This window comes from Nipponia nippon, unplaced genomic scaffold, assembly GCF_047370975.1.
Source record: "Nipponia nippon isolate SJK-2023a ecotype South Korea unplaced genomic scaffold, ASM4737097v1 scaffold_6, whole genome shotgun sequence".
Lineage (NCBI taxonomy): Eukaryota > Metazoa > Chordata > Aves > Pelecaniformes > Threskiornithidae > Nipponia > Nipponia nippon.
In genome coordinates, this window is record NW_028262380.1 from 14,830,937 (window position 1) to 14,846,911 (window position 15,975).

Below are 15,975 nucleotides of genomic sequence, written 5' to 3' on the forward strand. Positions count from 1 at the left end.
CTTCCTAAGATTGTCTCACAGCTGGCTGGGCGCTCAGTTGTATTTATAGTCACTTAGTAATTTCAGAATGGAGACTGTGTTGCTTTCCTGAGCAACCATGAAGATAACTCCGTGGTTTACAGCCTTTTCTTCGTGGAGGCCTTTTGGAGTTGACTGCTGGCTGAAACCTCAGACTCGGTGCGGCAGTATACGGTGGTGGTATGTCTCACTGCAGATGCTGTTTCCTTTTATTTCAGCCAACCCTGTTCTTTCCTTCTCTTGTGTGTCTGGGCACAGTTTTTGCCTTAGGGTTTTTTGGCTTGTTTCTGTGCGCTCTCATTATTTGCACATTGTGTATTTTCTTTTCTGTGTATGCATATCATCAAAAAGCTACCTACTACACTAATTTGTGGGTTCCTATGAGTTTGAGGCTTTGTGGAGATAGACGTAATGCTTTGAATTGAGTGATACATTGCAGGGAGAGGTAGCCTATTACAGTAACAGGCGAGCTAGCAAGGAGACTGTTGTATTTTCAGATGTCTGGTATGGCCTTGCAAAGTTCACTTCATGGAGCCTCTTCTTTCACCTTTGCATTACAATCCAGGCGTTTGCATGCCCATGTGAGCCTTGAGTTTGGCGGCGTCTCCTAGATCGTTCTCCGTTACGGACTGGTGTAAGAGAAGGAGACCAGAAGCTCGTATCTCCCGTGTTAGCATTGGTTAGGATGGTGCATATTCATGTGTCCTATTACATAGTTGCTTAGCTCGCCCCAATCACATCCGAGATTCTTTTCTGCTGACTAAGAATAGTGACATTGCAAGAGCAAGCATCAGTTTGGGCCAGTATGCTCCAGGCCCTAAACGTGTGCAATTTTGACATATTTTTGCCATTGCTGCTAAGGAGCATTGCTAGATACAGAGGTTTTCATAGATTTCTCTTTGAGGTGCTGGTAAGAGGAGCGTATAGTACGTTCAGTGCCACCGGGCTTGGGATGCAGCTGGAGGAAGTAGAAATTTTTCCTGGGAGGAGGCATGTGTGTGAGGAGGGAGTGGGGGAGGATAGTGGGAGCACGCGATTTACCTTTTCTGCAAGACAGGAGAAGGTTACTTTGCTGGGAAAAGTCGCCTACATTTTCTGTTTGAGAGAGATGACTTTGGCAGGAGCTCATGGTAAAAGTTGTCAGTGTGCCATCGCGTTGCCTTTGTTTTCTTGACTGTAAAAGTTAAAGATGTTGTAAGTAACACTTTGGTTTCTGGCTGTGAATGAAGAGCCAGGTTCAGGTTTTGCTCAAATGAGGTTTTACAGGGGAATCTATGGATGAAAGTATTTGGAGTAAACCAGTAACGCTGCAGATTGTAGTCTGGTTAAATTGATAGGGGCATCCTGCAACTGTTCCTACATTGGGGTAGAGAATGTTGTTATTTTATGTATTGACAACAAAAAACTTCTTTGAAATCAGTGCTTTTGTAACGGTTGTCCTTTTACGTGCAGCTGTTCACTTCCTTCTTTAAAAGACCCTCAGTCAAGGAGGTAAGGGCAATACCATTCTGAAACTCATCTCTTTATCACAGGCAGTGAGAAAAAAAATTAAAGTTGGAATAAAGTTTTAAATGATGGTGAATACTATGGTTTTCAGCTGCACGTATCGTAGCAGCTTGCTGGTTTTCAAATCGCAAAGCTAGACAGTGAGTCACCCCCTGTAGAGGGGCTTCCTGAGGACTTCAGAGTTGTTACTGTGGCTTATGAACAGTTACTGTCTTTTTAGAAACTTCTGGCTTTTAAGCAGCTTAATTTTCTTTCTTTCTTTCTCTTCTTCAGTTAGATATCTGTCCTTTGTATAATAGAATAATTGGGTTTAGAGTTTAGCTTTCTAGTTGTAAATAAGGCTGGGTTTTTGTGGTGGTTTTGGTTTTTGGTTTGTTTCTGGGTTTTGTTTTGGTTTTTTTCTGATATGGTCTGATAATTTCCTATTGATGTGATTGAGGGAGGCTTAGAAGGCGGCCTTATATACAGGTAATATAACGGCTAAAGGTGCCACAATAGTTTATCATAATCCATACGGGAATTAGAGGAATGATCTGTTAGGTTGTATTTCTTTTGATAGATTCCTTCTACTGTATACTTGTATATTTTTCACAAATTCTGTTAGATTTATGTGGCTGTTATGGGTGTTCCCACAGGAAACTATTTCAAGCTCTTGTAATGTGAAAAATTTTCTAGGTTTTGGGCTATGATTTCTTGTTTTGATGATATATTGTGAAGCATATCAGTGTTTCCTCATGTGAACTTCAAGTTCTTTTCCTTGCTTTTTGAAAATACAGCAAATGCTGATGCTCTTTTAGCTCTTACTTAACTGAGCTATAAATATGTGATTATTTTAACCTTTAAGTTCTTCATGCATTATCATTGTTTTTGAAGGTCTGCATGCTGGAATGTTTCATATAACCTTGTAAACACTCCTAGTCTATAGGAAACAGTTTTTTTCTGAACATAATGTCATTTTTTTTTAGCTATGCTGACATGTAAAAATGTTTCCCAGTTTGTGCTTTTTTCCTTCTCTGCTATTCCCAAACTTTTAATATTAAAAACTCGTGAAAATTTTGGTGCTGTCTTCCTGTTGGCCTCACAATGGCATAGCAGTTTCTCATGATTGCTCTTATCATTAAATGTTTCTTACATTTAACATCATCTTCTTTAATCTGAAAAGTCTTTAACTTTTTTCTTACTGATTGACATCTATCTCAAGGAAAATTAAAATACTTAGAACTCTGAATGCTTTGTTCAAATTGGTTAAGTGAGTATGATTAACTTGTAAGAAGTAGCCCATCAAGTAAAATCGTACGACTGCATACAAAGCTGTCTGTTGAATTAAAAAAACAGAAACCCAACTTTCATTTGCAATAGTAGTGTTCTGATTTTCATTAAATAAATTATGTTTTACTCCATTTTGTTTAAACTCAAGATTAATTTCTATGGTTACAGGGGCTACAAATCTCTATATTGCTTTTAAAAGGGATTGTTTATTCAGAACAGGGCTGACAGTTTCTTCTTAAGAGAAACTATTACTTAATTTTATTTTTCTAAGTTTAAATGCTTAAAAAATATTTGTAATGATACCCCAAAGGCATCATAAAAATGTAAAAATAATTATACTCTAAAATTACCAAAATTACAGGAAACGGACGTTTAAAAAAATCTTACTGAGATTAATAGCTGAGAAAAAGTGAGAAAGGAAAAGTGCCTTACTTCACAACTTAAATTCTTGTCAGGAGTTTCTGCTTTCAGTGATTAAAAATATACTTTTGAATTGTCAGCGTTACTGAGATGCGAAAGAATAGCCTTGATTTCCCTTTAATTACAGCTAAAGCTTACTGCTCCCAAATTCTGCAAGCGCTTTGTCGGGAGAAATTTCTATGTGACTATCTACTGGAATTTTTTCAAGTAGAAATTATTCTCTCCTATGTTTGGGGGGGACCATTTTTTTCATAGGCCAAACCAGTTGGCAAATACCCCTAGGCAGATCAAAATCAGTATTAATAGCATTTTGTGGTGAACAAATGCAGGGGTCCAGAAATGCTTTTTCATGCCACATCATACATTACCTTGGGAAACTAATGGTTGTTTGGTAGTTAACTTTAATTGAAATATGGCAGAGCGATGTACTCTAAAAAGGGATTTTTCTCAGGCATTACGGCTGGGCTTCGGTCATGTTGGAAGATTCTTGAGTGGGGACAAAGTAAGGTGCCTTCATTCTCAGTGATGCTTTTAGGCCAGCTCGTGCTCTGATAAATTTCTAGCCCTTGCTGTGGAGTTGAGAACCTGTCATGGTTTGTCTTAATTACGATTTTATAAGACACTTCTATTTCTTAGAAAGCGGCAGGGCAGAGGGAATGGGATTATATTAGCAGACTGGATTTTGGACTGACTCTGTTAGTATCCCTGTCTGGTCCAAGAGTTGTTAAAAAGGATTTTCCTTTTTTTTGCTACTGTTGTTTTCCTCACCTCAGTTTAGCCAAAATTTTTGCTGTTATAAGGACTAGTGGAGAAGTTATTTTCCCCAGGGATGAGGGAGGGGTGTTTTTGTTTGGTTCTGCTTCCTAGGTGCTGTCACAGAGGAATAGTAGCTTGCTCAGAAAATGCAGTAAAGCAGTCCATTTGCAGTGGGGCGGCACGGAAGAGATCTGTGTGCCTGATTGAGAAACTTTGTCTAGATTTACTGAAGATGTGAATAGCCTCTATCAGTGTGTCACTCCGCATCAGCCACATAAGGACTTACAGCGACCAGGTGGCCCAGTGAGTTCCTAAGATTTAGGGCAGATGATCCAGGTCTTGGGGTTTCCTGTTATATGAGGAGGGGAAAAAAGAGCCCTTTGTCTTAATTTTTCTGCAGATACCATAAAGGACTTGGATGAAAATCTTGATGTGTACAGAATTAGCTCTTTTCAAGTATATTTATTTGTTTGCTTTTGTGCCTGATCTATACATATTCTTTAGATAAGGAATCATAAACTTCTAATTTCCGACTGGGCATTTTCTTGGTCCAGTCCAGTGTTTTAATGGGGGAGAAACTTATTATTTGGCATAAATGCTAAAGCAACCACTAAAGTAGTGTTTCATCTGCATAATACAAATGAAGGTGTTGAAACATAATGAAAGGATTTTTGCACTGAGAACACTATTGTACTGATGATGAAAATCCAGAAGAATACTTGAACACTGAAACAGAATGGTGCTTGTCCCCCTGGATTGTATTTGTCGGAGTGGTAGGATTTTGAGACAGAGTGAGTGCTGTGTCAGCTCGTGCTGCATCAGTATATAGGTATATTAGTGTAACTACACCGAAAATGTAGAACTCTGAATGAAAAGGGCCTGGCAGAGGAGCGTGGGACTGCGGTGTGCGCGAGGGAGGCTCCGGTCCGGCTGCGGCTTCAGCAGAGAGCACGACGGCACAGCTGATGCCACAGGCTTAACTGCTCTGGTGCCCTGTGATGGCTTCTGCTGAACTGGATTCAATTCAGTCCCAAAGTGAAGCACATGCACATATAGCTCTCTCCGAATTGCACTGCAAAAACTTGGATTCTGAATTTCATAATGATCATCTGACAGAGTAACCTTCTTTTACTGTATGTCTGTTAAATGAGACTGGAAATTTTTTATATTGTAAAACATCTTTGAGTCAAGAAAACATAGCACTAAATGAGCTCAGGCTGTGAGAACAAGGGACAAGAAAAATATCCCTTACAGAAAGACACAAGCAAAGTTTAATGCAGTTACTGAAAGCTTGTAAATGGAGCGTTTTGAACAGCAATGGTAAAGGCCAATTATTGCAACTACGTATTTTGACCCATTTACTTTTATCTCTCAACCAAAACATTCCCCACAATTGTTGTGGGGTTTATATTTTAGTCAATGAGGTTTTGGATGATTGTGTAAAAATATAAACGTTAAAGCAAGTTATGATTAGAGTTGGACAATAAACAAGAAAAAGGGAAATAGTAAGTTTTATTAAAATCAGATGTTGCTTTTTTTTATTGAAGGTATTTGTTGCCACAGAGAATAAGTGAAGACTGGTTACTAAAAACATTTAGCGTGACATTATGTTTTAGAAAGCCTACTGTTAATTTTTTCTGGAAGTCGCCTCATGTTCCAGTTGACCCTCTACAGTCCATTTTCAGAATATTTAGATGTGCTTCTGTATGTGCAGGTATCAAACCAGTGTGTTCCCACAAGACCTAAGAAAACAGTGACAAAATTAACACAGACCTCTTTATCTTAAATTCTACATGTATTGCAGTTTTCTGGTTCAGAATTGAAATTCAGAGTTTAAGTAATTATCCTATAAAATATTTCTTTTTCTGTATTTATAAATGCCTGAAATACACAGCATTAAAATGGTTTTAAGAATATACAATATACATTAGGATAACTTCAATCTTAAAAAAAAAAATGCAATGGCTTCAAAATAATTTTTCTATACATTTGGAGTGTGCTCTGTGTACCGTACACATTTTTAAAACATGCAGCAACCCCACCCCCAGTAAAACCTAAATCCAGTGATAATACTGGTACTTTCAGTCTTTATTGTGAGCAGTGGGGAACTGGAGCTTTCGAGCTCTTAGGTCTTAATTTTGCTTTACTCTTATTAGATGAGTCTTGAACGAAAAATGGTTTGCAATTGTGTCACAGAATGCCAAAATTAATCTCTTCATCATGCGCTTGACCAAATCTTATACCAACTCTGGATTCTTTTTAAGGAAAGCATGGTAAGATGAAATGTGAGGCTTTTAGGCTGATAGTGAGTTATTTACTACCGAATTTTCCACTTTGTATAATAAATGGTGAATAAAAAAATGGGAATAACCAAGTGCAGATCTAAAGTGTGCTTTAGAGGCTAAGTATTTCAAGTGTGAACTGACAGTAGCAAAAATCAGTGAGAGAGAATTTTTAAACCATAGGCAGTATTTATAAATATATGCTAAGTAAAGCAGGAATTAAAAAACCAAGAATATTTCCTTTAAAAGCAAGCTGGTTTTTTTTTTTTTCCTTTACTGTGCAAGACAGTGCTTTTTCACTCTTTGCTTTTTGCCAGTTTGATATTTAGCATAAGGAAGCATTTTCTGCTCCAGACCAGGCATTAGGAAATTGGCTATGCTTCTTACTGCAGTCTGGAGGTTTCTTAATCAGTTTGTTAATGATCACTGGATACTGCCCGTGGTATTCTGCAAACAGGTTTTATCTTCCAATATCCCGCAATGGCTAATGCAAAATTTTGCAGTGATGCCTTAAAATTTTACTTTGGTTTTACAAAAAAATATTGTGTTATATTAAATTGGAAAAATACTGATAATATTACACATTTTATTTTTTAGATATTTTTCAAGTTTTGTACCATCTTTACCTTGAAGAATCAAAATGCCTCAGTCTTCATTTTCATGGCTTTTAATTCAGTTAATTCCGTTTTGAATGTTCTTACCCCATGTACCACACATTTTATTAATACAACGCCCCCATTCTTGCTTATGTTAATTCCTTTACTTCGAATGCAAGACTACTAATTAAACGCAGTTAAAATGTTGCCCTGCCCGTTGCTGCCGCTGTAACATATATGCTGATGTAAAGCAGAAACTGAACAAAGTCACAATTTTCCCGAGATTAGAGGTAGCCAGGCTGGCTGTCTCCTCGCCTCCTGCTACCCACTTCCAGCATCGGGCCACCCCCACGCCACAGTTTAGATATTATTTGCTCTTTTGGGTTTCAGATTACGAGAGCAATTGATCTGTGTGACCTAATTTAGAAACTTTCACGTTTGCTGGGGAAACCTAAACCAAATGTATCCCCTCAAGAGACAAATCAGCTGAAAACCGGCCAGTCGACGTTTGGAGGCAGCCAGTGCTCCTCTGCGATGAATTCTGGTAGGACAGCACCACCTCATGGGCTACTAATAAGTCACCATTCAGACCCCTTTAAGTAAGTTTTCGCACTATTAAATTCAGAGCTGAAGCTTCAAGCTCTGAATTTAATCTTTGCTTTCATTTAATTGGCTTAACCTTTGTTGCATGTCACTGTATCAGGGAATTGTATCATTTTGTCTTTTGAAGGTTCCAATTTCTGAAATGTAGAATCCAGGTAGTAGTCTTTTAAAAACAAAATCTTGTCTGTTCTCAGGCAACATTCTGCAGAAGCCTGTGTGAATTCAATGGGCTGACAAAATACAACCTAGAAGGAAGCTGTGTGGGACCTGGCCTTTCACGTGTTGTATTTTTAAAAATTCATAACTATCTAATCAAAGGTAGTTTCTAGTGGAAAACTTCTCCATAGGAGTAATTTCTGCATCAAAACTTTTCTAACTCGTCTTTCCCAACTGTAATAGTTTAGGTAAGAGCCCAAGCTCTTAATTTTAGAATTTATTTAATATAAATCAGGTTTCTGTTTATAGTATCTATTCTGTTCAGGTGTTATTCCAGATTTCTGAAAATGTTCCTTCATAACATGCCATGGAAAACTTCCTTCTTTTTTTTCTTTTTTTTTTTTTTTTTTTTTTTAAATATGGATTAGACATTGGAAACAATGTTTTGGTAATAAAAACAAGTTTATGTTCTTACACCAATTACTTTATCTCCTCCTAGTACTGAGGCTGTACTTTTTTTGGTCGGAAACATGCAGTCCCTGTATAGCACTTAATGCCTTATTGAAATTCTTGATTTCTTCTGAAATAGGCAGTGGGTATGTTTGGGTTGACTCTGTGTTTGGAATTGAAAACATCATAGGTGTCTAGATATTAATATTATAACAATCTTGAATTTTCTGCTCTTTGCAGAGCGGTTTGTAGAATGTAGTCACCTTTTCATGAATCTGTAGATGGGATCTATTTAGGTAAGACATTTGAAGATCAGGCTTTTTGGATGTTGAAAAATTAAAACTTTTTATTTTTGTGGTTAAGACACTTCCATCAGCAGCGCTTGTCAATGCTGCAAAATCAACAGTAAATGCTGTGTTTCTTATGACTTTTGCAAAAGCCTTTCTATTATGTTTTGGTTTTAAGTATTTTTAAAGTTTTCTTTAACAAAGTACATCTTTTAAAAATTCAGAATGGCAGTATAGTGCGAAGTGTAACAGTCAATTTATATGGTAGTAAATAGTTGCTTATTGTTCTGATGGAAGAGTAAACTTGATAAAATGCTATGTTTGTTCATTGAAAATGACTATTCAATGCTGTCGAATTCTCCCTACAATATGTCACGGGAACCTACTCCAATCATTTTAATCGTAAACAATGCTGCTGCTTCTTGCAGTGGGTTAAACGTATGCAAATTGGAACCTACTGTTTCATGAGTGATCAATTCTTTGTGGGGAGTGGAAAGAAATGTTGTATGTATTGCTAAGATACTGAAGGAAGCAGAGTCAGCGTCTTTGTTCTAAAGTATATGCATCTTTTGAAGATGCTGCTTTGGAGGGAATGCTTTCCTGTTTCTCTTATTTAAAAATCTAGCCTGCTCTAAAATCTTGAGAAAAATCTCTAAATAGAAGAACATCTACCATTTCCAGTGAAGGCCCCAAGTATAAACAGAGCTGTGCATGCCACCTGTGGTAGCAGATGGCAGCCATTCACGGCTTCCTTTTGTGTTGGACCTGCATTATATGCAATATTTGCTTTTATGTTTTAATAAGAGTTGTTTAAAAAATCTACAGTGGCAACAAAACACAGATATGTGTGTTAAAGAGGTAGTTTACAATGAAGATAAACTTTTTGAAGTGCCAACTGGAACCTGAAGTAACTTTACAAAAGTTACATTACAGGCTTTAATGTGAATTTATAGAGTGTTTTTTACTTGCGTGATGCTGATGCTTTTGTTGCCACCCAGTGGAAAACTGCTGCTGCTTCACTGCAGAGATTCAGTTGTTTTGGCATGATCAGAACTACACTTGGGAGTTTTTACATAACACTTGGAGTCTCCAGCTTTGGTACCTGAGCTTAGGAGCTTATCAGTTTAAGTTTCTTAAGTTGTGACTAAATAAACCTCCTTTCATGGCAGATGTGTCTTTCAGGAGGTTCCCTACTGGGACTATCCAGTGTCTGCTCTCCCTTGTGCTGATACAGGTATTTATGGAACTGCAATGAAAGAAACCCATTCTTTATATTTGGTCTTAAGCATTATTAACCCCCATTTCCAGAACAGTAATTTAGAAAAAAGTCATTTCATTGTTTTGGTGTGTGGTGTTGACCCTCAAGGGAGTGCCAGTGGGAATGGGAAGAGAAGAGGGAGAGCCTGGAGTTTTCTAAGTGGTCTTCATTGCCAGAAAGAACGTAACCCTCCATATTCTGGTAGTGAACAGAAGCCCGAGAATACGCTCTTAGTATAACGATATAACTGATGTTGGCAATATTAGGAGGAAAGGTATTTTTTTCCCATGATTGTCATAAAAATGTCAGTTATATCTGGAAATTCGGCAGTGTTCCTCTCCATAAGATAAGTTTAGTCTTAATTTAGTGCAAGTGTGCTGCAACTATGAAGGGCATTTCTCTAAGCCCTCCTATCCCTTCAGGGAAAAAAGGAAATAATTTCATTATTTCAAGGTTGAAGGAGAGGCTTATTTCTCTGCTCCAGATTTTCAGAGAAGAAGAAAGCTCATTTCCAGAGGCAGAGAATGGGAACCATGACAAAAGGCCAGTACCCAGATGTGTTTGTGCTTCGTCTTCAAATTGCTTTCATCTGTCCTGTTGATGGCTGTGTCAACTGCTGCTATAATTCTTGTGAAAACGGGCATATACAGCAAATAGGAAGTGGCAGTTATGGTGGATGGGTAAATGGAGTAGAAAAAATGGATATGCTGAATTGCAAGTGGCATTTAAAATTGTTCTAGGTCTACTTGAAAGATTAATTAGAGAAGATACAAAAAATTAGCCCAGAGGCAGAAAAAGCTGGGCAGGGGGCAGAGAGAGACTGACTGGCCAAGAAAACTGTGGCAGAAGGGAAACTTTGTAGAGAGAAAGTCAGGTTTGGCAAAATGTGTGATAAGTTAACTAATGGTATTAAACACCCCCCCCCCCCCCAAGTTAAAATATTCTTTAGCTGTGTAAATAAAAAGACAATTAGCAAAGAAGTGGATTTGTCATGCAGCTGGAGTACAGATTAAGAATAGTTTAGGCATGATCTCCACACTAAATTAATAAGGAAAAAGCCATGGACCAGCAGGGTAAAAGCAAAATATGTACAGGGAATCGGAGCACAGAATTGGAAATTTGCACAAAATCTCAGAACTTCAATGCAGTCAAATTGTGGTTATCAGATGATCTCTGGGTTGAGTTCAGATGTGGTGGATTTGAGAAATCCCGAGTTCTGAAGGCAGCTATTTCTAATGAAAATACTTTGAACTGAAGATGGTATCGTTTGACTGGGGGAAGCAAATTTAATGCCTATAAGTCAGCAGAGGGAAACTGATAATGACATCAGCAGGGCCTGACCCAGAAGTGGTTCAGGATTCAGAAAAGATTTTAAGGGGAAAAAGATAAATAGAAAGCAAGATACAATGCAGTATGATTTGCTGTCTTACTAAAAATAGGATGTGCCCAACTAACTTGATGCTTCAAGAAAATCTGCTTTTCCTTCATTAAGATGGCCTGATATCTGATGGTGAAGTGTCTGCTGACGCGCTAATAGGAAGTCTAGAGATTAGCAGTGAAAATACTAACTGAATAAGCAGAAGCAATGCTTCTGTGTTGAAAGAAGTGTTGGGCTGAAGAGAGGTTGGTTAATAGTGGAATTACTTTTTGCATTCCCCAAAATAAGAACAGTACTAAACAAGATGAGTTTTAAAATCAATCCCAGAGTAAGTAAAATATACTGATGAGGGAATGCTGAGAGGAAGGCGAGGGAGGAGCATGATATGTTACAGCAAGTGCTGAATGACTCTGGGATCTGGAGTTGTGGGGAGAAGAAAGAAATTCAGCAGTAGAACATGTATTTAGAGACCGAAACAAAGAATAAGCTCAAAACTAATAAATGAAAATAGTGGACGAAAAGATATTTCCAGCTGAGTTTCAAAGTAACTAACGCCAGTGAATGCCCTTCTAGCATCTGCGTTGGAAAAGGATGGGTACAAACTGGAGCAAATGCAAAGGAAAGATATGGGTTAGGCAACTCCAGAGCGATCTTGTGAGAAGAAACTAAAAGCTTAGGATCATTTGTCTGGGGCTACAGAAGAAGAGAGATAGGATTATTGATGGTAAACTCAAACACACATGCAGGGAAGCAGAGCTTTTAAGGGAAAGGATTGTTTTGAAGCAAGAACAGATGGATAGAAGTTGGCAATCAGTAAACCTGGAAATGTGATGGTTCTTATTCATAATAAGAGTAGTAGGATTCTAATAAAGCCATTCAGCTGGAATAGGGAGATGCTTTATTACCTTTGGGCTGGAGCTTGATAACTTTGGAAAGAGTGTATGGTGTGCCTCTGATAACCCCAGAATAATTGCAAGTTGATGACAGTGGAGATATCTTCAAGATTTATATTTGTATGATCAGGGATATTTTGTGTCTGCAGCAGATTAAGCATTGTACAAAAAAAAAATATTTTTTTTTTTAAATAAAATTCACATTCCTTGTTATGCTAGTGAGACCTCCTTTTTCATAAAATTTTTTAAATTCTGTTGATATGGTAATGACAAATTGAATTCTAAACTATGCCAGTAGTTTTGAACGGTAAGAAAAGGCAAAAGCGAAATAGCATCAGTGCAGCATCGCAGAAGATGCTGTTAGAATTTGAGGGAAAGTAGAACAAGAAGTCTCACTTCTGATGCAAATCTTGGGAACTAAGAGCTTGATGCGAGTATGGGCATAATGGTGTCATTCTAAATTCATGAAAATAGCTTTACAAATGAAGGAGAGGCAAAGTGGGGTCAGTGCAATTCAAACACACGATGACAATTTTAGCCTAAATAGAATGCTCTTTGTGACTAGATGAATTAATTACTGTAAGACAGTGTTCTTGCTTGTCATTCTGATTCTTTCTGCTTGTTAATCACTCCTAAATTGTAGCTATCGCAGTAATATTAAGATTTATTACTTATAAAGTTTTGCTAATCTCTTTTCTAGTTTAGTGTGTTCACATATTAATGTAAATGTTTTGAAAGGATTCTTATTTTACATTTCTGTTCTTTGTCCTCTGCAGTACTTTCTTTCTGCCTATTAAGTATTATTGTTCTACTGAAACACTGTATGACTGTTTTAAATGTTTTGCTTTCATAGTCAAGCTTAATTTACCTATTCAGCAAATTTCATGACATACCAAGTCTGAGCTGAGAAGGAGATTAGTATACAAAAAAATAAGTTCCAGTGGCAATGAGAAGAAGCATCTGTAGAATGGCTTAGCTTATTCTTTGTGCCTCATTGATCTTGTAGTGATTTCAGTATTTCCCTTCTTATTGCTTATGACGGTGCTAACACACTTCAGGAAAATTCGGATCTACAGGAGGTAGTAACAGAACTCAGTTTGCTATGAATGGGATGAAATTTGCTGTCCTGTTAATCACTTGGAAAACTTTAAACATGAAAACTGGGAAAATTCTTATCCAATACAATGAGTTGTAGTGAAAATGAAACAGAGTAATTAACAATAGGGAAATGTATGCATATTTATTTGCACAAGGAAACACTTATTTTTAGTTGTACAAATCACTGCGGTCTTACTAAGTACATTTTTTCCTCTTTTTTCAAAGAGCTGCTGATCTTTTGAAAGAAAATAATTGGGGGAATTAATCTTCTATTTATCCAAACTATTCTGTATTCTTTCTCTGTGGTTTTTTGTTTGTTTAATTACAAGGAACATTTGCATGAAAATAGGATTTTAAGACTTGAACAGCTTCTGATGCTTTTTCCCAGATACATGGAGTAAGCCGCATTTATTGTATTTGTAAACTAAAACAACTATTGTTTTGTAAAATTCCTTGCATGCTTTTTTACATTGAATTATTAACGGATATTTGAGAATATGCTTTAGAAAGGTTCCCCCTGCCTCCCCCTTGAAAATATAGACTACTAATGTATATAATTCTCTCCTCTCCTTCTCCCCCTCGTCACGTCTCCTTCGAGACCTGCCAAGGAAGTCATATTGGTAGTCATCTCATTTCTGTGGCCAATTAAACTCGATTTCTGTAGTTCCTCCATTCTCTAAGATAAGCAGCATCTTATGCTACACCAGATCCTTTAAATCAGACTAAAGTTTGCAAAAGTTCTTTCAGATTTTCAGGAGTTTTTTCATCTTTTCAAAGGTTCTTTATCAAGACTTTTAATAAAGAAAATCAAGGGGATTTATACCAAAATGTATCCTCAGTGAAGTGGAAATCCAGAAATAGAAAATTGAGAGAGATGTATGCTCTGGCAAAACTTACTAATGATTATCAGATGATAGAGATACTACTTTAGTTTGGGCACAAACTGGTCCCTCTGTTATGGCAAAAATAGAAAGGAGAGGGACAGCACCTTGCTCCACAAATTCTGGTAACTGAACTTGAATATTTATATCCTGTCTTACCAGTAAAATGTTTAAAACTTTCTTGCGTGATCTTCTAAAATGAATTTATTTTCTAAAATGTACATTAGGTTCTGGATTGCCAGTTTAGATGAAGTCTTGTGTTATTATTATCATGTTTAATATTTTAATGTTTAATATTGTGGTTATATTTAGTGTTATAGTAGTGTTGAGTATTTAGTTTATGCTTTTTGGATAGAAGATGTGTATTTTTACTACTTCTCTCTGAGTTGTACTTTCATACAACAGATCTTTTTTAGATGATTCTTATGTATTGCCTGTTTGCAAAATGTGAAAATTCTACAAAAGAGTAAATTTTATGATTCTCTTTGATTACAGAATAAATAATTTTACAAATTCATATTTGAAGTGTGGAATACTGAACTTGAAACATAAAAGTAATCCATTATCTGACTGAAGCTTAATTATGATTTCTATTCATTTAGATTTCTCATATTGGAAAGCTGAAAGATTTTCTTCTGCAACACAGAAAGGATTACATTAATGCTTACAGGTAAGTGTGCATTGTGTTTAAATAGACTTATTTATTTATTTTCACATTTATAAGGTGAGCTGCTTAAAAATCTATAGGCATAATGACTAAAAACAAAACGTAGGTTGCTTATTATACTGTAAGCTACTTAAGATGAAGAATAGTGCTGTCACAGGAAGAAAATGGTCCTAAATAAAATGAGACTCAGAATTTGAAGATTTCTGGCTCTTAGGAGTGAGTTCTGAAACGAAACAACCTGGCAGCCCAAAGTCCTTCTAGGGACCTGTAGAGTAGGTTTCTGAAGCGGTTCCTGAGACAGCAGAATACTAGATTCAGTGATCCAGGTTGTCCCTTTCACTCTGTGACACTAAACCTGCCTGTTATCACTCAGTCTATAGGTATGTCTAAGATAAGAAATGAACAGCGCAACATAACATACAGTGAATGCTGTCTTTTGGGGAAACATATTTGTGTGGGGAAAAATGCTCACCAAAACTGCCTGGCCTTCATCACGCTGTCACTTAAAGTGGGTTGATCTGCCCCCCTGGTTATGCATAGGGAAAGAGGTGTTCTCCAGGGTTCTGGGACACCATTTTATTTTGAGATTCATGGTTCAAAACCAAAACTTTTATATTTCCAACCAGATGTAAAATTGGAAGAATGTACAGTGTGTGCAATACAGAATGCATCCCAGTTGGGATGCTGTAAAGAACTGGGATGCACTCTTTCTAAAGAAGCCAATGAATTTCTACTAAGTGAAGCTTCCACTTTAAAGAGAACGTCAGCAAGTTGTTCTTGAGGTGACAAAGGTGGATCATTGTGGCAGTGCCCTTCTTGGCCAAGTGAGTGAGGAGGAAATATCACTTAAAACAACAAAACGTCTTTTGTTCACAGTCATCTGAGAAGCACACAACCCACTTGTTGGTTTTTTTTTTTTTTGGGGGGTGGAGGGAGGCATATATCCAAGTGAAACAGTGTAGGTGAGCTTTCCCTGTTAGAGGATCTTCTGAAATGTCACAATTTCCTGTGTTGTATTTCTTCAGTCCCTCAACGTAAGTGCAATATTGTATAGGGTGAGTCAGCCCTGTCTCTGCTCCGATTCTGCCACCACCCTGACTAAAGCTAAGCTGTTGCTGCAATCCAGGTAGAGAAAATGCAGTCTAAAGTCATCTTGGGTTGAAGACACTGAGTCCCAAGTCAATGTAATACCTTTCTCCAAAAGGCTTTACAGGTACCAAATAGGAGTGTTATCCAGACAGATATCTGTCTCCCCCAGGAGAAGACAACAGGAACAGATGAGCTGTTCCTTAGGCTCAGCCTACACTGGAGGAACAGTCTTTCTGAGAAACAACTTCTAGACCTGAAAGGGTCTGTCACAGTAATAGCAATGCTATACAATCAGTGGTATCAAAATCTGTCCCTAAGTAAGTTGCCAGAAGATTTCTGGCACCTTTTTTTGTGTCTCTGAGATTTTA

The 15,975-nt window shown here is 37.3% G+C and overlaps 1 protein-coding gene across 2 annotated transcripts in view; it reads left to right on the top strand.

The window, feature by feature from the left end:
• STX18 (syntaxin 18) overlaps positions 1-15,975 on the top strand; it is a 69,213-nt gene that overhangs the window by 20,702 nt on the left and 32,536 nt on the right. For both annotated transcript variants that reach the window (XM_087736135.1, XM_087736137.1), the window contains exon 2: positions 14,454-14,521. In XM_087736135.1, the coding sequence (XP_087592261.1) occupies positions 14,454-14,521 (68 nt within the window). The remainder of the gene's footprint in view (positions 1-14,453; positions 14,522-15,975) is intronic.